The sequence below is a fragment of the Vespula vulgaris genome, chromosome 12 (genome assembly GCF_905475345.1).
Source record: "Vespula vulgaris chromosome 12, iyVesVulg1.1, whole genome shotgun sequence".
NCBI classification, from domain to species: Eukaryota; Metazoa; Arthropoda; class Insecta; order Hymenoptera; family Vespidae; genus Vespula; species Vespula vulgaris.
In genome coordinates, this window is record NC_066597.1 from 3,510,001 (window position 1) to 3,534,384 (window position 24,384).

Here is a 24,384-nt window from a genome sequence, read left to right on the forward strand (position 1 = left end):
AAAAGAGAGAAAAAGAAAATAATAAATGAAACAAAAGAAAAAGAGAAAAAGAAATAACTGTAAAGTAAGAGAAATAATATTTTAGAAGTTACTTTAGATCGATTTTCTCGATATATAACACACACACACACACACAATATCTCTCTTATATACATATACATTTCAATCTCTATCTCATATACGAACACACACGTTCAATCTCTATCTTTCTCTTTCTCTCACACACTCAATCTCAATCTCTATCTTTCTCTCTTACACACACACTCTCTCTCTCTCTCTCTCTCTTTCTCTTCTCTCTATTTCTATTTCTATCTCTATCTCTAATTTATATCCTTATAGCAAGCCCAAACATTCGCAATTCTAACGAGACAGGACGATTTGTTTCTAGAAGCACACCATCGCTTTCCGTATAGCCTTTTCGTGGCATTTTGGAGATTCTGATGAAGGAGTAAGAGAAGAAGGAGTAGGAAGATGGAAGCTGGGAGGGAGGGAGGGAGGTAAAAGAGGTAAAAGCGATAAAAGAGAACTAGGAGTAGTCTCTCCCTCTTCTCTCTCTCTCTCTCTCTCTCTCTCTCTTTTATCCCGTACACAAGCTCGTACCTCTTCGGTCTAACATTGCAAATATAATTTTCCTTGCCCCCACAAGTCTGAGATCGATATACACCACGCCTCTCACCAGGGCAACCATACGAGCAACTTCGCTTCTCCGTTTCCAACATCAGCTATCCCCACTTCTTTCACTCACCCTCTCTCTCTCTCTCTCTCTCTCTCTCTCTCTCTCTCTCTCTCTCTCTTTCTTTCACACACACACAAATACATAGAAAGAAAGAGAGAGAGAACACCCATTCCATATCCACTTGTCCATGCTGTGCCAGTCTCGTGTCTCACCCTAGGCCCTATTCCTTACTCTCTCTCACCCTCTCTTTCTATTTATCTATCTATCTATCTATCTATATATCTATCTATCTATCTGTTTCTCTCCTTGTTTCCTTTTATCGTTTTTTCTTTCTTTTCCTCTTTCAGTTGTTCAGCACCTGTGCCTATTCACTGAGCATAGATATCTTCGAACTTTTTCTCTGTCATGGAAATTCAAATCTTCGTTTCTCAGACTTTGCCCTTAAGCAAAACGTTGGAAACTGTTCTATTGGGTCGTCCTTGAAAGAACAATGGTTTTTACTTCTTCTCTTTCTTTTTTTATTTCTTTCTCTCTCTCTCTCTCTCTCTCTTTCTTTCTTTCTTTTACAGAGATACATACATACATACGTACGTACATGTGTATACACATAAAGAAAGAGAGAGAGAGAGAGAGAGAGAGAGAGAGAGAGAGAGAGAGAGAGAGAATCTAACTCATAAAATTTTCTTCCTTTTATTCTCGAAAAGAGAAATGTATGTAAATCTGATTTTTGGTCTACTCTAAGAATTTCATTTCGGGTTAAAAGTAGAACGCTTAGAATTGTAACGTTATGCTTTCAAAGATTTTTACCTCCTACATCCATCCGACCACCCCCTCCTCTACCCTCCCCTTCCTCCCCTTCCAGTCCACAGACTCTACAACCCCACCACTACACACCTCGAATTTCTGTATAATGTTTTCCCTAGATAGGTAACTACTAAGTTTTACATTTTAGGCTTTATCAAGCTCGTTTCCATGTTAATTATCGCTACCGTTGATATTTCCAAGCATTTTCCTTTTGTTAATACTAATGAAACGACGAACGAGCACGAATACTCGCGTGTTCCAAATTTCTTCTACATTCTTTTTTTTTTTTTGTATTTAATTATTCTTTTTTTTCTCTTCTTCTTCTTCTTCTTCTTCTTCCTCTCTTTTCTTTCTTTCTTTCTTTCTTTCTTTCTTTCTTTCTTTCTTTCTTTCTCTCTCGAGAATTTCGCAAACGTCTTCAGAAATTCCTTTCGGCTATATCAAATATTTTACATAACCACTTTGATCCAATTTCTCGATTGATACTTTTTTATCCAGTTCTTTTCCTTCTATACATGCAATATTTTATTTATTTATTTATTTATTTATTTATTTCTTCTTCTTTTCCATTTTATTTTTGTTTGATACTTTTCTTTTCTTTTTTATGCTTGAATATCCAACGCAGTAGACACGTATGTACGATAACATTTTTCTCTCGACAACTTATATTTACCTTGGAAAACATAATTTATGATTGCGAGAATAACGCAACGAACACAATGAAAAGAGGCTACTATTAAATCATAATCGTAGCTGCGAGCACAGTACTCTCGTTAGGGAACTGTGTATCTTCCGAGTAAAAGGAGAGGAAGAAAAAGCTTTGTCATGTTTTTCTTGACAAGTAAAAGAGAAAGAGGAAAAGGATAAAAAATAAATAAGAAAAATCCCTAGTGAGTATAAGAAAATAAATGAAAATGTATTCCTTATTCTCTTTCTCTCTTTCTTTATCTCTCTTTTTTATCTCTCTCTCTCTCTCTCTCTTTCTCTCTCTTTAACAATTTTATAATCCTCTACATAAACAAAGTTTTCATTTTGTTTCTTTCTTTCATGATTATTATTTATTTTTATTTTTATTTTTATTTTTATTTTTATTTTTATTATCATTGGCTTATTCGAAAGGTTTATTTCGTGTTTCTCAGTTTACATATGAGTTTGTATCTGTAAATATATATACATGTCAATATCTACGTGTATAACGATACTACAAAAATATTAGTTTTGTGCAGATATTGATACATGAAATATTCGTTATAACTCCTTTACACATTTATTTATTTATTTATTTTTATTTTTATTTTTGCTTTATTTAATAATACATTTAGATATCGCGACTTATCGAAAGATCGAAAGATACAAATTTTACAGACGGCTTAGTATTATATTTCGTTATTTTTTCTGTTGTTGTGGACTAGCTATAAACGCAATATATTTTCAGTAGAAATGAAGAATCCGAACAAGTGATTTAAGATCGTTGACGTAGTTTCGGCCAAGTAGAAGTGTCCGTGAAATTTAAGCTGTCATCTGATAAATCCTCTTGATTGCACGCTAATATCCTTTTGTGTATGTAAACCCCTTAAATTACTACAGCTGACCTGGTTTGAGTTCGAGTTCGAGTTCTAGTTCGATATTGAACCGAAATTGTGCTACGATTTAAGCAGAAATTCGAGTGCTCTCTTTCGTTTCGAAGAAAAGGAATGCCAGAAAAGAGAAAACTAAACGAAACAATCGATGTATCGTCAAACAAAATGCTTTTTTTCTTTTTTCTTTCCTTTTTTTCCTCGTCTGTTCTTGCTATTCCGAGTAAAAGGATTTTTACGGGTGTAAATGAAAGAGCATGGAGAAAATTAGAGTACGAGGTAGAGAAAGAAAGATATACAAAAAGAGACAAAGAGAAAGAGAGAAAAGCAACGAATTGTCTCGTAGATTTTTCAACGGAACAGATGCGTTCTCTTCGTAAAAGTTGAAAAAGCATGGAACTAGAATCCGAAAGAGGACCACTTTACTTTAATGTTTCTCGAGGAATATGGACGAAGTCGTCGTTTTGAACGAATGAGATAAGATAGACCGTTCAAATCGAGTGCAATTTTCTGAGGGAGAATATTCAATCGATTTACATATATGTATGTACATGGTTGGGTATATTGTAAATGTGTATGTAGATATGCAATGTACGTCAGCAACGATATTTTTGATCGTTGATACATTTCTCTAAAGGATATTTTTTCATTGAAAAGAAATAGATATATATATATATGTTCTTTTTTCTTTTTTGTTTCATAAAATTATGTCATTCCGATTTGAAAAAAAAAAGGAAAAAGAAGATTATTTAATATGAAGCTTACAGTAAAATTTCCAATATAAATTTTATTAATACAATTAAGTATAATTATTACCGTTATAACTCTACCATATTAAACGAACCAAATCAATTTCTCAATAGCAAATAACAATTAATTAGCAAACGCACCATCGCTAAATTGTATTCACTTTCTCTTTGATCTGTAAAAACCAAATAAAAAAGGAAATAAAAAGAAAAAAAAAAAAAAGAATGAACAAAGCAATAAGAAACAAAAATCAACATAAAATCAATGAATGATTTCTATAGAATTTGAATAAGTTTAGAAATTCGAAGTTTTCGTCGAGAGAAATTACAAAAACGATATTACGAATTTTGAAGAAGAAGAGAGATAGAAAGTACTCATCGTATGAAAATAGAGAGAGAAGAGAAGAGAAGAGAAGAGAGAGGGAGTATACACGCAGTGCGACGATTTGCCAAGGCAAATCAATTTTCTCATCTCTCTCTCTCTCTCTCTCTCTCTCTCTCTCTCCCTCTCTTTCCTTCTCGAGTTTCTATCGGTGTGATATGCATCGTTGTGAATTTATCGACCCTTGTCCGTAAACTTTCTCTAGTGCTGGATAGCCTAATCAAAATATCCTTTTCCTCTGGTAGTATGGATCGTTCGCACGACGTGTTATTAATAACACCATAACGAGGAACGGACGTGCTCGAGGATGCATTTAATCGTACCCACGAGTCTTTTCAAACTTCCTTCCTGTATCCTGAACTCATCCTCATCCTTCTTATCCTCCTCCTTTTGCCATCTTCTCCTTCTCCTCTTCAATTCCATCTAGTTTCATCCTCATCTTATTTCCGTTTTCCTTCCTATACAACATCGATACGTTAGATTATTTTTAACGATTTATATCAAAATTAATTACTTTCGCAAGTACCTCTCTCTTTATTTCTCTCTCTCTCTCTCTCTCTCTCTCTTTTGATGTGTGTGTGTGTGCGTGTATGTGTGTCTCACTCTCTCTTTCTTTCTGAAGTAAGTTTGACAACTTTCGAAGAAGTCGATCTAAAAAGTTTTCTTTTCCTTTCGTTTACGCTCTATCTCTTCTTTCTCTTTCTACTTATAAGATTGAGAGAAAAAGAGAGACAGAGAGAAAGAAAATTAACTCTCATGGCCAGTGTTTCAACGTGCTGAGGAGAGAAATAGTAGAACTCGTTATTCGATTTTGTTCTTCTTCTTCTTTCGAAAGAATTTTCTTCATACGACTATATTCTCTGAGGAAATGTATGTCTTTCTTTCTTTCTTTTTGTTTTTTTTCTCTTTTTCTTATTTTTTCTTTCTGAATCTCTTTCTCTCTCTTTCTTTCTTTCTTTCTTTCTTTCTTTCTTTCTCTTTGGTGATCTCTCTTGATATCTGTTTGTTTTTCTGAAAACATGAAAGAGAATGAGATCAAAGAATATCTTCTTTTTTTTTTTTATCATCATAACTTTTTATTTGTTGTTTATTTACTTATTTATTTATTTTTCTTTCCCTATTGTTCCTTTTTTATTTTCGTAAGGATGTTCGTCGTTAGATATTTTTTTGGAAAAATAACTGATTATGTGCGTTTTTGTTTCTTTCTTTCTTTTCTTTTCTTTTTTTTTTGTTTCTCTTTCTCTCTCTCTCTCTGTAAAAAGATACAAATATTTTGATAATGTTAAAAGTAACTGAATATTACGTTGTTTTATTGAATATCTTGAAAATGTAATGGATTCGATATGAATGATATAATTAGAGATACATTTATTTAATGTGTGGTTGTACTATCAAATAACGATAACGGTTATGGACTTTTAGAGAAATTGGATAATTAGAGTAATGTTTCTTTTATGGTTGAAATGTTTCATTCATTTTATTGGGTAATAAAAAAGAAGAACGAAGGCCAGTTAAAAATTCGTATTATTGTCGTAATTATAATAACAAATTAATTTTGTTTCATATTTCTTATTTTTCTTCTCGAATAAATTTTTCCATGTTAATATATTCATTTCTATTTAAGACAAAAATAATAATAAATACACGAATGAATGAATGAATGAATGAATGAATGAATGAATAAAACGATAAAAGAAACAAGTGCAATTAAAGATGAAATTATTAAATTTAATTGAATGAAAAACGTTTGACGTATGTATAACATTTTTTATCTTTTTTCTTGAAATTTTTTTCTTTTCCTTTCTTTCCTTTCTTTTCTTTCTTTTTTTTATATAACAATTTTGAAATCCTTTATTCTACGAAACTTTGTATTCAAGGTTCAAACGTTCCATTTTATCTTTATACGAAATATTTAAAAATTGATCGCGTTATTGTCGTTAACCAGATACTGGTGAAAAACTTGCGTAAGAACGATATCTCGTTCGACGAGGGGATTTATCCGAAAGCATAATGGGGAAAATGGCCGGAAAGGAAAACTATTCGAGCGGTTGCGGTTTCTTCATGGGGGTAACATTAAAGAGTTATACGAGCCATGGGGAAAAAGAAAAAAAGGGCCGCTTATCCCATCTCTCGTATCGTCGTATATCGTATATCGTTTGTCTACTCTTTATAATAAATTTACAATAATTGCAAAATTCTTGGCAGTACGATAATGGTAGATTTTCTTTTCGTTTTTTATTTTTTTCTTTCTCCCAATAACAAATAAATTTTTCCAACGTATAGAAATAAAAAGATATATTGAAATTTTACGATTATTTTTCTTATTCTTTTATTATTATTATTATTATTATTATTATTATTATTATTTTTTTTTTTTTTTTTTTTATTCTTTGAAATAAATTTTTTGTTATTCTCAAACGAACCAGACCAAATGAAAAAAAAAAAAAAAGAATGAGAAAGAGATAAAAACGCTAGAATTCACAGAAATCGAAGATATTATCAGGAAATGACGTCGTGCGTTGGTGGGTTGAAAACATGAAAACACACTCTGGAATTCCATACGTACGTTAACGTTCGTTCGAATTATTTTTAACGAGCTGTGCACACGAGTTAAACGTTTTTGCGGCTTGTACACATACGTGTGCACATATATATATATATATATATATATATATATATATATATATATATATATATATTGAATGCATTCATGATATTCGACGTCGAACTTCTCGTCCGTTTTCCCTTATATTCTCTCTCTCTCTTTATTTTTTTATTTTTTTATTTTTCCTCCCTTTCTATACTTCTCTCTCTCTCTCTCTTTCTCTCTCTCTCTTTCTCTCTTTTCCCCGCTCTCGAAAGAGCTGTATAAATTGGAGCAAATGTAAAAGTTGTATACCGTTGGGAGATTCGCTTCTAGTCAAGGGGACTAACGCAATATAGGGAGAAATTAAATAACTTATGCGATATGTAGCAATTTTATCAGATGAATTAAGCATAAACGAAATTGCAAGAATTTAGTAGAGGCTTTTACGAAGATCCTGATTTATTATATATTTCTCTCTCTCTCTCTCTCTCTCTCTCTCTCTTTTCTTTTTCTTTATTCATCTTTCTTTTCGTTACTAAGTATCAAAAAGTTATTTTATAGTAGATACATTGGAAGGAATATTAATTAAAAATAAGTATTCAGTTATGAAGAAATACAACGAATTCATTTATTATATTTTCAAAATTTTCTTATTATTTAAATATGTGTAGAATAAAAAAAAAAAGAAATGATATATAATAAATGATAATAACAATTGTTTATTACATGTCAGATAGAAAGAAGCATTCCATTGATTTATTTTCTATTAAAATATTCTTATATTCTCGATAAACAAAGACATTTCTTTTAAATATAAATATTCAAAAAATAATCAAAAGAAAAGGAGTATAAAATAAATGTTAATAGCAATTGTTTTTTATATGTCAGATAGAAAGAAGCATTCCATTGATTTATTTTCTATTAAACTATTCTCATATTCCTGATAAATAAAGACATTTTTTTTTTTTTTTTTTTTTTAATATAAATTTTAGAATAATAAAAAGAGAAAGGGTATAAAATAAGTGGTAATAGTAATTGTCTTTTATAGGTTAGCCGGAAAGAAATATTCAACTCATTTATTTGCTACTAAAATATTCTTAATAAAACAAGAAATCTCAATATAAATATAAGAATAATAAATAGTATAAGAGAGTAGTAGTGCCTTGTTATAGGTCAGATAGAAAGGAAGATTAAATTTATCTATTTCTTATTAAAATATTGATTAACAAGAGATCTTATAATGTAAACATGAGAATAGTAATAGTGTAATTAGTAATCGCTTATTGTAGATCAAACAGGAAGAAAAATTCAATTAATTTATTTCTTATTGAAATATTAATATTAGATTATAGATAATAATTAATTATAGATAAATGTTTAATAGGAAATAATTACAAATATTCATTTAATTAAAAGTATAAAGATTTCAGTGATAGTGACCTATTGTAAGTCGGGCACGAAGTAATATCTCAAACGTGTACACACAGACGCGCACGCGCACATATATGGAAAGAGAAAGAGAAAGAGAGAGACTCACATACACCCACACACCAAATTCATTTATCTTGTACTAAAATATTTGTACATTCTCGGTAAAGAAAGAAATCTTTTAATAGGTCAACTTCAACACTCTTTTTACGAAGATTGAAGGACGAATAGAATGGTACCAGATGAAGGATTAAACGAAAATTGATTTTGTTCGGTGGAAAGAAAACGAAAGAAAAGAGAGAGAGAAAGAGAGAGAGAGAGAGAGAGAGAGAGAGAGAGAGAGAATCATTGAAATACAATATAGATTATCTTTCCGTCCATGTATCTACAACAATGTTGGCTTATTTACAATCGGATTTTTACGAGCCAATAGGACACATGTTTCTTTTTTCACTTATTTCTTTTCCGTGACCGAGAGACAGGAAAAAAGCAGAAGAAGAAAGAAAGAGGGTTGGTTAGGAATGGGGAGAGAAAGAGGGAGAAAGACAGAGAGAGAGAGAGAGAGAGAGAGAGAGAGAGAGAGAGATTCGTTATTGATTCGAACTCGACACAGCTTGGATACAGTCGTAACAGTTCATGTCGTCAATGTACGTATATACATACACATTTGTATGTGTATGTGTGTATATATATAATCTTCAAATGACAACACATACGTTGTGTAAAAGAAAAGAACATTATATACCGCGGATAGATCTCGATTGTTACGAATTGTCTATACTAGACGACAACGAAAAAAGTGTGATTGTCAATCATTATTAATATTATTTTTATTATTTTGTATTCTTTATTTAATTGTTTTTTCTTTTTCTTTCCTTCTGCCAATTTTTCTTACAATATCGACTTGGAAACTCTCCCTTTTTATTTCCTCCGGTCGATGAATAAAGAAAAAAAGGGGGAAAGAGAGACAAGAAAAGAAGAAGAAGAAGAACAACTTCGAACAACATTGTATATGTATATATATGCAAAGTAATCGTCTCGAAAAATTAATCTCGAGATATTGGATGTAAATATTCATAGGGCGAGTTACGAAGAAGTTCCCAAGTTCAAATAGGTTGTACCAAGGTTAGCAATGAATTTTTAATGTTCGACGAAAAAGTGTAAACACTCATGTATACAAAAAAGTATAAAACACAAAGTATACAAACAATAAAAATGCGCAAACGGGCACTCCCATATCCACGTAAAGTAGAATAAATTTTTTTTTCTACATAAAATGTCTACGTAAAATATATATATATATATATATCATTTATAATAAGAAAAGAAGAGATTGAACACTCTAGTGTGTTGCGAATACTCTCGTGCTCGATATTTCCAGTTCGCATGGCAATCGTGTGACGAAGTGGGCCGCGACAGTAGTAGTACCTTTCCGGTACGAAGCGTCATCTGTGAAAAGTCGACTAGACTTTATCGTGGTCGTGACTTCATTTAGTCAGATTGAACGTGTCCCTAAGCTAACATACAAATGTTACTAGATAAAAGTAGAAAGAGAGAACGAGAAAGAATGAGAGAAAGAACGAGAAAGAATGAGAGAAAGAACGAGAAAAAAAGAAAGAAAGAGAGAGAGAGAGGGAGAGGGAGGGAGGGAGTGAACGACGAAAAATAAATCTAAAAAGAGACGGAGAAAAATTGAGATGGATGGATGAATGAATGAATGTGTGATGTGTATGTGTGTGTGTGCGTTTGTGTTAGTTGATTGTATGTGGATGTATGACAAGCAATCGACTTTTATTTCATTCACAAGCTTAGATAAACTAACATTTTGACTATGAAATTTTCTCGAAGAAAAAAAAAAAAAGAGGAAACTGTTATCTTCATAGAACATAAATGTTGGATCATTCTGTATAAAATACATTCTATTTTTTTTTTTTTTTGGTTGTTTGTCAATCTCTCTCTCTCTCTTTCTTTTTTTCTCTCTATTTTTTTTATCTTTTTATGAAGGATCCTTTTAAATCTGTATAGAGGAATACATTCCATGCAAACTACGAATCCTTTAGCAGGTTTGCTCAAATTTAACGCATGGTGAAAGATATTGAAACGTTATCGAACTTATTTGCAAGCTTAATCTCTTTCTCTCTTTCTCTCTCTATGTAAGTAGTATTATCAATGAGTAATCAGCCAAAGCCATAAACTCGCGTGTGCACACGAGAGGAATAGGTAATCTTAATTCTCGGAAAGCGCATAAACGTAGTGGAAAATTTTTAGATGAGATATTATCCATTTACATGTTACGAGAATTTACTTTTATTTACTTTTATTATTTTTCTTTCAATCGTAGTAAAATTTCTATGGCCAAAAGTATACTTAGAACTTCTTCCTTTCTTTCTTTTTTTTTTCTTTTTCTTTTTTTCTTTTTTAATGTTACATATGCTTTTAATGTTACGAAAATGGATTTAATAAAAAGAAGGGATTTCATTTAGTACAAGGAAACAATTTAATTAATCATATAGTTTATAATACTTGAAACTATTATAAAAAAATATATATATATATTTAATATACATATATTTATATTTTATACACACTATATATATATTTATTTATTTATTTATCTATCACTATTTATTGTTTTTATTGTAATAATAATTATTATTATTATTAATAAAAATTTCATCATTTTTTGAATGATTCGAATACATAGAGAGAGAGAGAGAGAGAGAGAGAGACAGTATTGAAAGATAAAGAATTTTCCTAGCAGATAAATTTGATGATAAGCGAACAGAAAAATATGTTCAGGACCTTATCGCAAAATAGAAAAGAAGGGAAAGGGAACTCCCCTTTCGCTCCTTGAGGCGAAGAAAATGTTCTCGATAGAGTCGAGAAAAGATGTGTATGCCGTTTCGTTCTAACGTTTTATCGTTTTCTTGGATATAAAAGCGATGACGCGTCGTTGAGCTCGAACCGTCACTAGCAATGATGGATAACGTTCCCTCGTCCAAAATATCGAACGAACCTTTCTTAAAGTATATCTATCTCTTTCTTTTTCTTCTTCGTTTTCTTTTTTAAACGTTATTTTTCTTCCTTTCGATAAAGGAATATCGAACCATCGATGTTTATTCGTTTAAAACAATTTTTACCCAAATGCATTTTCTCAATATTTTTAAAATTATCGATTTATTCTCTTTTCGATTGAAAAGATCTACCTATTATTTTCTTTCATTTGTATGGACTTTTTTTTTAATAAAATCAAACAAATTTAAGGAAAATATTTATTGTGATCTCTTTCTCTTTTTCTCTCTTTCTGTATATATATATATATATATATATATATATATATATATATATATATATAAAATAGTTAATCGAAGTGAAAAATATATATATATTGTTTTTTTTAAATATTTATGACTATATTCGTGAAAATATCTTCGAAGAAAAGTCGAATACTGTATAACATAATAATATCTTTATTTACATTATATAATACATTTTCATCCTTTGAAAATTGTTCTCTTTTCAAAGATTATTTAGAATCTTTATTAGATCAAATTAATCTTTAAAAACTAAATATTTAGAATCTTTGGATTAAGATCTAATATCTTGAGATTGAATCTTTAATAGATAAATGATTCTAAGTAAAAAGAAAAAACTGTGCTCCCAAATTTTAATCTGTTTAAAGAAGGAAAGATATTTCATGATTCTTTTTTTTTTTTTTTTTTTATTTTCTTAAATGAGATTTTTAACTGTGTCAAGAAACGTAAAGAAAAATATCGGTTTCTTTATCTTCAATTTCAAGCACGAACGTAATCTCGTTAAAACGTCGAGAAGATAGAGATCAAAGGCAACGATGTTCGGTTTATTAAAGACAAGATTTATAGGGTCTGCTTCTCGTTTCCATTACAAACTGTACGAAACAGAATCGATCGATCGTTGTCGGTGCCCGCATCGATGCGTCATCGAACTTCTATCAGGTTCGCTTACTTAGCGGTATTTAAACGAGCCGTTCAACATGGCCGTTAATCAATTACGCGAGTGAGTGTTGGTACATATATACATACATACACATATATATACATATATACGTACGTACGTACGCATAATATATATATATATATATATATATATATATATATATATATTATGGATTTTTTAAAGGTCGATTATGAACGAACAATTATGATTTATTACTTTCACACCTGCTACATTTCTACATAACTATGTAAATAGTAAATACATATTCATATACGTATACATACATACTTTGTATTCCGTATAGTAATATCGAGAAAATTTATGACAGTAGTCGTCAAAGTACGTTTATGGTTGGATGATACATTTGTTAAACACTTAAATGCATATGCTTGGAAAATTACAATATATTAATGTTTCATGTTGATTAATGCTCGATCTAACGTATGCGCCCATCATTTAATATTACATGAAATTTTATCAGAATTATTGATGATAACTTGTTATAATGTTTTTCTCCGAAAATTATTTGCATACGGTTTGAGAAAATTATCGCATATTATTCATTTTTCATATAGATTAATATGCGCTGTAACGTATCTGCATGAATAATTTGCATAGAATTTCATGAAAAAAAAATATATATATAAATAAATAAATAAATAAAAATGTTCACGATAATAGCTGGTAGTTATAGAATCTTTCATTCTCATAAAATTCTTACAAAAATAAATCATACGTTAGAAAGAGCAAAGAGAGAAAAAAAAGTTAAGACCTTTTAATATCGACTTAATAATTTATTATAATGTCTTTCTTCCTTGAAATTTTTATCCAAAAAAAAAAAAAAAAAGAAGAGAACGCGTATAAATTTAATTGTTACACTGTTCAATTAACAAACGATATACTATTTTTTCTTCCTTTTTTCTTACAATTTTCTTCATAAAAAAAAAAAAAAAATCACGTTAAAGAACGAAAGTAGAAAGTATAAGTCTGTAATCAGACTTTACTGTTAATTATAATTCTATCTTCTCATCTCATTCTCTCTTCTAACTCTACATGGAAAACTCGGTACGTAACTCGTAAGAAATAATATAAGAACGAACAGAGGTCGTTTAAGTAACGAAGAAAAGCATTGTTTCTGAGAAAGTCAGCCATTAAGGATCTACCGATAAAATCTTAACGATAATAAACAACATAGCACTCTCTTTCCTCTTCATTCGCTATCTCTCTTTCTCTCTTTTTCTCTCTCTCTCGTTCTCTTATTCTCACTCTATCCTACGAGTAGACTTTATAATCCAGGCTTGGGATCTAAATTCACTGTGGGTATGAGTTCCGACGAGTTTGAATTTGAATTTTGTGGGTTCTCTTCGATTTTCGTACCTTACGTGAGGTATAACATATGCGTTGAAACGTGCCTAAGGTAAAACCCTAGAAGTAATCCCAAACTAAAAGAGAGAAAGAAAAAGAGAGACAGAGAGAGAAAGAGAGAGAGAGACAGGAAGAGAAGGAAAGAGGAAGTTTTAGCTTGCAATATTCGTCTCATTCATAATTTAGTGGGTTCTTGGAAGGATTGAAGAAAGTACGAATAGTCCGTCCCTTTGTCCTGTTTTGCGATACTGAATGGGCTTTTCAAAAGGGTTGGCTTTTATTATTTCATGACGACAAACCATTTTCTCTCTCTTTCTCTCATCATCCGATGATGTAAATGTACGTGCGTGCCTTTTCACAAATGCTTTTCTCACTTCACTATTTTTTTTACACACACTCTGTTTTTTAACACACACACACACACACACACACGTTCTCTCTCTCTCTCTCTTTGTCTCTCTTTCTGTATTTCTCTATTCATCTATTTCTCTATGTCATCTTCGTTACTCTTCAAAAAGTATATTCTTTCATATTTTTCTCTTTATACGGAATTATGAAACATGACGCTACACTTTCCTCTCTTTTTCTCTCTTTCTCTCTATCTCTTGTTTCTTTTTTTATTTATCCTTTTTTTCTCTCTCTCTCTCTCTCTCTTTTTTTTTTTTAATTTTACTTTGAAAAATGTGTATGAAAAAGAAGAATTTATGAATTAAAACGAGGTCGACGTTAGCTATCTCACGGACAAAAGTTTATCATTGTAATTTTAACGTAACTTGCATCATTCTTACTCGCATGAATCATGACGAGGTCGAGACACTTTCTCTCTCTCTCTCTCTCTCTCTCTTTTGCTTTCTTGCTTTCAGATAAGAGAGAAAAGAGTGAAATGCGTGCAACGAGTGTAACTAGACTTCTATTATTAAATTTACCGAACGTTGAACGTATGTAATATAGTACGTGGCTGACTATACGCTGCCTTTTACTACTATCTTCTCTTTACTCGATTTCTACTTCTCATTCGAGGCTTGCCATTGCTTTTTGAACGTGTTCTATGATTTCTTTCTTTTTTATCTCTCTCTCTCTCTCTCTCTCTCTCTCTCTCTCTCTCTCTCTCTCTCTCTCTCTCTTTAAGAAAAATAAAAAAAAAAGTGGGAAAAAAATTTCTAATTTTTCAATAGGGAAAACAATTTTAACAAACATATCTAGATAATAGATTTTTATCTCAGAATTCTTTCAATACGAAACGAGAAAATTAATCAATGAAAAGAGAACAATATTTTGAATTTTATACTTTTTAAACGTGTTCCATGATGTCTCTCTATCTCTCTCTTTCTCGTAAAAAAAAAAAGAAAAAAAAGAAAAAAGACTGTATATTTCGAATAGTGGAGATATAAATTCTTTTAAAAAAGAAATTAATTTTCTTTTTCAACAAAATCAACAGATGTCATATTGTCTTTTTCTTTTCTCTCTCTCTCTCTCTCTCTCTCTCTTTTTTTTTGTTTTTTCTTCGCAATTTATTAAAGCTGAAAAATATTTTGAATTCTATACAGTACGTTGGCCGTAACGATTGAAAAAATAAATAAATAAATAAATAAATAAATAAATAAATAAATAAAGAATATAGAATAAATCCTCGAAAAAAGATCATAGTGGTATGGTTAACAAGCAATAAAACGTGTCGAATCGTTTGGTCGTAGAAAATATGCAGAAACGAGTGTGTATAGACAAGCGATTCTACGTTCATTTCATGGCTCGAATGACAAAGTAAAATCGTTGTACGATCAAGCGGAAATGCGGTCGCGTTTTCCCGATAATTTTGTTTTCTCTTTTGCATAGACACGAGTACGTATGTTTATATATATATATATATATATATATATATATATATATATATATATATATATACACACACACACACATAGTATGTGCGCATGTGCAATATCATTCTGGATGACTACGACTTTTCTATTGAATCGAGGAAATGAATAGATTTGGGAGAGTAAATGTATACATGTATGTATACATACATGTCTATATTCTCTGTGTGCGTGTGTGTGCCTGTGTGTGTGTGTGTGTGTGTGAGAGAGAGAGAGAGAGAGAGAGAGAACGGAGTTCAGTGTCATTAGCGTCAGCAGAGGATACCAAATTCGCTTTCAACAAAATTAGGTAACGTAACCGCGTCGAGCCACTAAATACCGAACATGTACCCTTGTTAGGCTTGCAAATTTCAATCTATTGAACCGGACACGACGTCATTTTCGATACATCGTTTGTCCCAGAAATTTCCACTCATGTCTCGTTTAATCCTATGTTATCCAATTTCTTGTTCTTTCTTTTTTTTTATCTAAAAAGAAAATTATATTACTCGTGTCTCTCTAACGTTATATAATAATAATAATAATAATAATAATAATAATAATAATAATAATAATAATAATAATAATAATAATAATAATAATAATAACAATAAGGTGTAATTGTAAAATGTAAAAATATATAAATTATAAGATAAGCTTATTTTTGAAATTAATAGATTTTGAAATTAATAGTACAGAAAGAAACTGTTTGATAAAAAAGTAATTATTTTATATTAATTATTGATCAATTAACGTAATTTTATAAATCCAGTTGAAATCGGAATTTCTTTTTTGTTCAAATAAGATGATTTTACTTCGTAAGAATTTGTTTATGAAAATTATTTATAACAAATTCATTAATTGTTAAATAATTAATTGGTTATTAACAATATGTTGGAAAAATTAAGAAAATTTTATACTTTATAATGGCATTTGATTGAAGTTTCTACGACTCTTAGTTTCGGAAATAGTCCCGTGTAAATGAAAGACTTTGTTATTAATTATATTGAAAAAAGTTGGTTTTTCGATAAAAAAAAGTAATTTGTTTATAATAATTAATATAATTTTATTAATAGGACGGTATCTGAATTCCTTTTTCGTCATAATAACATGATTTTACTTTATAAGAATTTGTTTATAAAAATTGTTTATAACAAATTGTTAATTAATTATTAACAATATGTTGTAAAAATAGAGAAAATTTTGTCCTTTAAAATGGTGTTTGATTCAAGTCTCTACGATTTTTAGTTTCGGAGATATTCCCATATTAGTAGAAGACATTTACGATGACCCACTGACCTATATAATTTCATTCAAATTAACTCGGTGACACACTGACCTATATAAATTCCGAGAATTTACGAGGCCTTACTACATTACCACTACTATTACTACGAACAGCTGTTCTATACAAATTATGAATGAAAATCTTTCGAAGGCTATATCTTCGGAACGAAAAGTCGTAGAGACTTGAAACAAACACTGTTTTCAAAGGTTTTTTATTTTTTATTTATTTAAATAATGCAATGATATTGTTATAATAAAATCGATTTTGTTAATAATTTAAAAAATTGAATTTTTTCTTTTAATTGATTTTTCGGAACGAAAAGTCGTAGAGACTTGAAACAAACACCGTTTTCAAGCATTTTTTATTCTTTATTTATTTAAATAATGTCGTAATATTGTTATAATAAAATCGATTTTGTTAATAATTTAAATAATTGAATGTTTTCTTTTGATTGATTTTTCGGAACGAAATATCGTAGAGATTTGAAACAAACACCGTTTTCAAGTATTTTTTATTCTTTATTTATTTAAATAATGCAATAATACCGGAATCCATTTTGTTAATAATTAAAAAACAGACTTTTAGTTTTTTTTTCTTCTTTCTTTTCTCGTAATAAGGACTTGTAATGAAATATCTAAATATATAACTTTATTAAAACTAAAAACATAACGCAATGAAATTATCTAAATTATTATTTTAATAACAAATATTATTTTGTTTATTTAAAAAAAAAAGAAAGATAAAAAATGTATAAATCCTCGATAATGTAAGAAATTGAATGATCGAAAACTCGAAAGATTTTCTTTTCGTAATAAGGACTCTAAGCTTATTCTACCCTTACTCTGCGTTTTTTCGGGGCTTATTCTACACTTGCCGTACACCATTATTATACGCGTTGAATAATGACGTAAGGTAAACGCAGAATAATGATGTAATGTAAGCTGAGAAATTATCACTTTCCTCCCATATTTTAATCGCATCTATATGGTTTCTTAGCAATATTTAAATGAAAATTTCTCTTAGACTAATAATTTTTTTACATGCATACATTTATACCGTATACCGATATGTTTTAATACATACGTATATTTATATACAAACTTCTCAGACAAATTAATAATAATAGATAATAATAGTAAATAATATATAATAATAAGTAATATATAACATAATAATAATAAGTAATAAATAATAATAATAATAATATTAATAATAATAATAATAATAAAAATCCTGGATCATTTTGGTTTCAGCGATGGTCGCTTGTTAGAAGGTGATCAAATATTGGCAATAGATGGACAACCTTTAGACTCGAATATCTCCCACGAGCAAGCGATCTCAATCCTTCAGAAAGCTCGTGGTCTTGTCGAGTTGGTCGTAGCAAGAAGCACCCAAGGTATTTAATAATATCTTCTTTCATGTCAACGTGATCTTTTTTATTTTCTTTTTTCTTTTTTCTTTTTTTTTCTTTTTCTTTCTTTTTTTATGATCTCTAATAACGAAAGTCTCAAGTGTCCATTTAGACGATACTAAATAATAACATTATCGTTCTAACGCGAAATTTATTGTAACAAATATATAAAAGAAAAGAAAAAATCCCTTAAAAGGGTATTATGAGATTTATTATAGATCATTCACGTGATCGTTCTTATCTAGTAGTTAAATTGAGACCTAAACATCCGCGTGTATATATGTATCTATATAAGATTTATTATAGATCATCCACATGATCGTTCTTTTTTATGTTGTAATTAAATTGGAACGTAAACGTGTGTATGAGATTTATTATAGATCACGTTCACGTAATAGTTCTTATGTAGTAGTTTAATTGGAATCTAAACGTATATACGAGATTTATTATGGATCATATCCACGTGATCGTTCTTATGTAGCAGTTTAATTGTAATCTAAACGTTTCCTATGAGATTTATTGTGGATCATTCGCGTGTTTGTTTTTATGTAATAGTTAGAGTTGAATGGACGTCAGTTATACGAAAATGCAGCAGATATTTTCTCGTTTCTTTCATTTTCTCAATGTTACAGTCTTGTCTTTCTAAAGCTTTTATCATGAGCTTTTGTTTTGTCGGAAGTATAGTAGTCCGAGTCGTATACTATACTGATCTTAATCTTTGAATCCCATTCTTCTTCGGTACATCAGCAAGACAATTTTCCTTTCTTGTTTTTCTTTTTATTTTTTTTTTCTTTCTTTTTTGTTTCTCTTTCTTTGTTAGATTTCTTGTCCTTCGATTAACTCAATCTCATTTTATTTATATTTTCTTTTAATATTTCATTTTAATATTTTTAATTCGATATTTTTCTTTTCTTTTTTCTACGTATGATTTAATTTTACCATTCACGTAAAAGTTTTCTTATGAAATAAAAAAAAATAAAACTTGTTTATCAATTTCTCTCTCTTTCTCTCTCTCTCTCTCTCTCTCTCACACACACGCATATATATATACATATATATATATAGACACATACACATAGATATTTATTTTTTATAATATTTATCTCAATCTTAGAAAGAGATACTTATCTACAATATTTTCTTTATTTTTAATAATCATTTTTATTTCTTACTCTCCTTATTTCTTATGTTCCCTTATTATACAGTCTCTGCATTATACTTTTAACTTGTATATTAAAATAATTATGTCTTTTGTAATCCTACTGTTCATTCAAGAGCTTAGCCAAGATAGAATTAAAGTTTTACACACACACACATTTCTCTTTTTCTTTCTCTCTGAATGCAAGTTAGTATATGGTCGTACAATTTTAATTAGCTTTCAGCATAATGTAAATTAATGTATGTACATGAAAAAAATGTACTGTCACTCCCACTCTCTATCTCCCTCTCTCTATCTCCCTTCCCCCTCTCCCTTTCCATCTCTCTCTCTCTCTCTCCCTTTCCCTCTCTCTATCCCTCCCTCTCCCTCTCTCTCTCTCTCCTTCTCCCACTATCTTGTCTGATGAAAAGATTTAGTTCATAGTCCCTTCGCAGAAAATGGAATCTAGTCGAATAGAATAAAAGCTGAGCGTCCTGTCGATCGGAAGAAGATTGCTTCCGACGAGAGAGAGAGAGAGAGAAACAGAGAAGGAGAGTGACAGAGACAAAGATAGAGACAAAGACAAAGACAGAGAGAAAGTTCTTCTATTTCTATCTAATGGCTTTGCCAAGAGAAAGGAAAAGACTTCCTATTTTCGATCGATCTTATTGAAATTCGTATAATTTATCAGACATTGGGAATTCTTTGCCGACGGATGAATTGTCCGGAGGTTCGAGTTCGACAGCGGCCGCAGCAGCTGGAGGAGTTGCAGCCGTCTGTACTGCGGGGAACAACGGCAATAACAACAACAACAACAACAACAATAACAATAACAATCAAATTGGCTCGGACAAAGATCAATCGGTGTCAGTGTCGTCGATTGTCACTCCAGCACCGACACCTAAATCAAGTCAACCTGCTAGCAACACTTCTGCAGCAACACCAACACCGACACCAACACCTATACCTACACCAACTTCTACACCGATACCACCTGGCACCGTTCACGGAGGCCTCGTCATCGAAAGGAGCCCTTCCGCTGTCAGTGACGCCTCTAAGAGTGGCCCTGACATGGTGGTAAGTATATTTATTCCTTCATTTTTACAACAACGTTGATTTTATAAGCAGGGGAAAAAAAAAGAAGAAATTGAACGAATAAGGAAATCGATGAATTTTATTGGTTTATTGAATTATTGAATTATTGAATTATAGTATCTATTGTTACAACTTTCATCGTTTCTTTGTTAGGGATTTTTTCGTTTTTCTTTCTTTCTTTCTTTCTGTTTTTTTTTTTTTCCTTTTCTTTTCTGAAACCGTACGTCCTACGAAAGTGTGTTATTAACGAAAGTTTTAGATATAATTGGGAGGAATATTTTTGTTTCTATACGTTTTTCTCGTAAATTCGATGGTTGTTTAGATAATCCAGCTTTAAAACCGAGGCTTTAAAACTTTTTTCTTTTCTTTTTGTTTGTGAATGAACTGTGCATGTAATATAAAAGTTTTGTGTGTGTGTCGTGATAAATATTTTTTGTTCTATGCATCTATGTCATAGAACCAATGATCGTTTAAATAATCGATTTTACTTTATCAAATACGTTCTACATTGCGATTTATCACGTCTACCACGTTGTAAATTTCATCGTATTTCTCTTTTATCTTTTCAATAAATTATACGTCCCATGAAGTAAAAAAAAAAAAAAATGTTATTAACAACAGCAACAGCAAGGAAAAAATAAAAATCGTAGGTATCGTTAATATAAATCATTTTTATCGTAGAATCGATGACAGTTTCGATGATCGATCCGGACGATCGAATTTTTTTATCTTTAACTATTCTTTAAACATTGTTTTCGATATGGCATGCAATTAGAGGAAACACAAACAAAAATTTGAAGAACGAAGAAGGTCATTAAAAACTCATTAACCGTGCGTACTAATCGTTGGATCGCTATAAAATTCCAATTTTTTTTATCGAAATACAAAAAAGAAAAAAGAAGTACCTTTAAAGATACTCTTTTTTTTTCTTCTACCCTATTATTACCTCTCCTTATCTTTTTTCTTTCTTTTTTTTTTATCAGCAGGATATCTCTCTCTCTCTCTCTCTCTCTCTTTATTCCACGCTCCTTTCATCTCAGCTACCATACGACTTTTTCCCAACTCTCCTTATCCTACATCTCCTTATTCTTCTTCACCACATCCATCCCAACCCTCTCCACCACCACCTCCTCCACCTCCTCCTCCTCCTTCTGCTCCTTCTTCGTCATTTCCACCTCTTTCTTCCTCTTTCACACAAACTTTCCCGGTTTCTTCCGAAATATTACTTCACGTCACGTAGAATTTATCTTCGGTCCTATTACAGTATTTTCATTATCTTTTTATTTTTTCTTCTTATTTTATTTTTTTCCCTCCTCATTCTTTTTTATTCTCTTTTTATATATTTTTTTAATTTTCTTTTTCTTTGTTTGTCTGGTTTTTTTTTTGTTTTAACTTTTTCGTGTATCTTCTTGTTTATCTGTATATATATATATATTTTTTTTCCTTTTCTTTCTTTTTACTTTCTTTTCTTTTTCTTTCTTTCTTGTTTTTTTTTTTTCAATTTCTTTTCCCCCTTGCAAAAACACGTGTCAGAGATTTTGACGATAGCCCGAAATTTTCCTTTGCAAGACGTTAAAATTAACTTATTACGGCGAACAAATTCGAGCCTGTCCGTTTTACCCTACGTTGTTGAAAATGAAGGGGAAATTACTCTTGGGACTTCGTTAATTAGTATTTTAATTATTTCCTTTAGCCCGGATTTCATTATTACTTGACTGACAAGAAATATATTATAAGCAAACAAACAAAAAAAAAGAAAGAGAAAAGAGAGAAAAAAGAAAAAAGAACAAATAAAAAAAGTAAATTGATAAGTAAAAAATAGAATCAGTGAAAGAAAAAGCGGTTAAAAAGAAGTAAACGAATTAAAAAAAACAAACAAACAAACAAACAAGTAAATTAAACATAAAAAGTACTTTAGTAAAAATCTCTTAAATAAAAATTTCAATATTATATTTCGTTCGAAAGTCACGATATTATTATCGTCGAATTCTTCGTTCTTTTACCTTTTTTATATTAGTTTTCTTTTTTTTTCTTATCTTGCTCTTCTTTTTTTTTTTTTTGCTTCTAGCTTCCTTCGTTCTCTTCCTCTTCCTCTTCCTCTTCCTCCTTCTCGTCGTTGTCGTTCTCGTCTTCTCGACGACGATAACGAGCAAGAAAATCGTATTATATCGTGGACGTGGAACGACGCGATTTGCCATGGCGAAAACTTGCAAACGTTGAATCATCAAATTTTATTCCCTCCCATATGATCACGATCAAAATAAATCTCTTCGATCCTTACCAATATCCATTAACGATTACGATCAACGGTATATATATATATATATACACAATTTTCTAATAAGTTATTATATTTATAGCATGAAGTAAAAAAATAACAATATCCTTAAATGTACCACTCATATGTGATACACCTATGTTAACTGTAAATAAAAAAGAAAAAGAAAAAGAAATAGGTTAATTAATATTATATATTAAATATAAATAATATCAATCTATTTATTCAATCATTTAACATTATCCTTACATTTTATATATAAAATGTAAAAAAAAAAAGAAGGAAAGAAAAATGAGAAAAGATATATTAAGATATAATTATTTAATGAATTAATTTGATTTAAACTCGACGATCTTATGCGTAATTACATTTCGTTTAAATAAATAAATAAATAAATAAATAAATAAATAAATAACTAAATGAATAAAAAAGAAAAAGTAAAAGACAGAAAGAAAGAAAGAAAGAAAGAAAGAAAGAAAGAAAGAAAGAAAGAAATTTCGTTCGTTAATAAATTTTTGCGAACGACGTATGTTATAGCTGAACACGGAATGGGCGCAGGTAGAAGTGATAAACCTTATCAATGATGGCAGCGGTCTTGGATTTGGGATTATCGGAGGCCGTAGCACAGGCGTCGTCGTCAAGACCATCCTTCCAGGAGGCGTCGCCGATCGCGTGAGTATCCAATCGAAAGGATCTCTCTCTCTCTCTCTCTCTCTCTCTCTTTTTCTCTTTTTCTCTCTTTCTCTCTCTTTCTCTCATCATCATCATCCTCTCTTTATCTCTGTTTATCCTTCTGATATTTCTTCTGAGCCTTCCTTCGCAGACTCAACTTGTACTAATTGAGAAAGGATATTTACTTTCGAAAGCTTTTCAGGATGCAGGATTCTGTTAAAATTGGAAGTCATTAAAGTTAAGCGATTATCTTCATCGTTTAATAGACTTAATAGAATCCTGGTAAAAACAGCTATATCATTCAGAACACCCTTTGTATTTACATAGTATATCGTAGACGTAGACGTAAACGTAGATGTATTTACATACACGTACAGGTAAACGTTGTATGATAAACCTTCAAAGGGAAATCATCGCTAAAGTAATTAACGCGAAGGAGGCTTAAATTAAACATGTGCTCTTTATGCGGATACCATAATTAGTGTTGCACACAGCTCGTTTTTCCTCAACGATCGAACTTTTCCTCGAATTAAGAAAATCAAAGGGACGTTGGCTAATCGGGTTTACTTGTATCATGTATCATGTATATTCTATGTATTTCGTCGTTATGTTAACTGTTAATAAGATTTTGTTATTATGCATTTAAATTGTTGCAATAAATAAGCGTCCACGATTTTTTTATATTTTGTGTTTTTTGTTTTCTTTTTTTTTGTTTTTTTTTGTTTTTTTTCTTTTCGTTATTCGGATGAAAAATATTTAGAAGATATTAATATTACTTATCGATTCTATAAAAGAGATACTTATTTATAAATCGATGTAATAATTTCTATTGGATAAGGTCACCACTGGAACGATAATATTAATTATTCTTTTATTTATTTATCCTTTGTTTTTCTTTCTTTTTTCTTTTTCAGAATTTTTACATCATCTCTGACTTCGAACTTCATTTAATTAATAAAACAAATCAATCTGAAAGAAATGGAATCAAATGAAAAAATCAGAGTTGATGCAAAAATAATTATATTCTGATTAATTTAGTCAAAGAAATTAGTAGAAAAGAAAAAGAAGGAAAAGCCAGAGTCTATATAATCATTATTTTTAATTTTACT

The 24,384-nt window shown here is 30.2% G+C and overlaps 1 protein-coding gene across 7 annotated transcripts in view; it reads left to right on the forward strand.

Moving 5' to 3' along the window:
* Positions 1–24,384, forward strand: part of LOC127068219 (inaD-like protein) — a 74,822-nt gene that overhangs the window by 13,550 nt on the left and 36,888 nt on the right. For all 7 annotated transcript variants that reach the window (XM_051004049.1, XM_051004051.1, XM_051004048.1 and 4 more), the window contains 3 exons: positions 17,935–18,077; positions 19,922–20,307; positions 23,141–23,275. In XM_051004049.1, the coding sequence (XP_050860006.1) occupies positions 17,935–18,077; positions 19,922–20,307; positions 23,141–23,275 (664 nt within the window). The remainder of the gene's footprint in view (positions 1–17,934; positions 18,078–19,921; positions 20,308–23,140; positions 23,276–24,384) is intronic.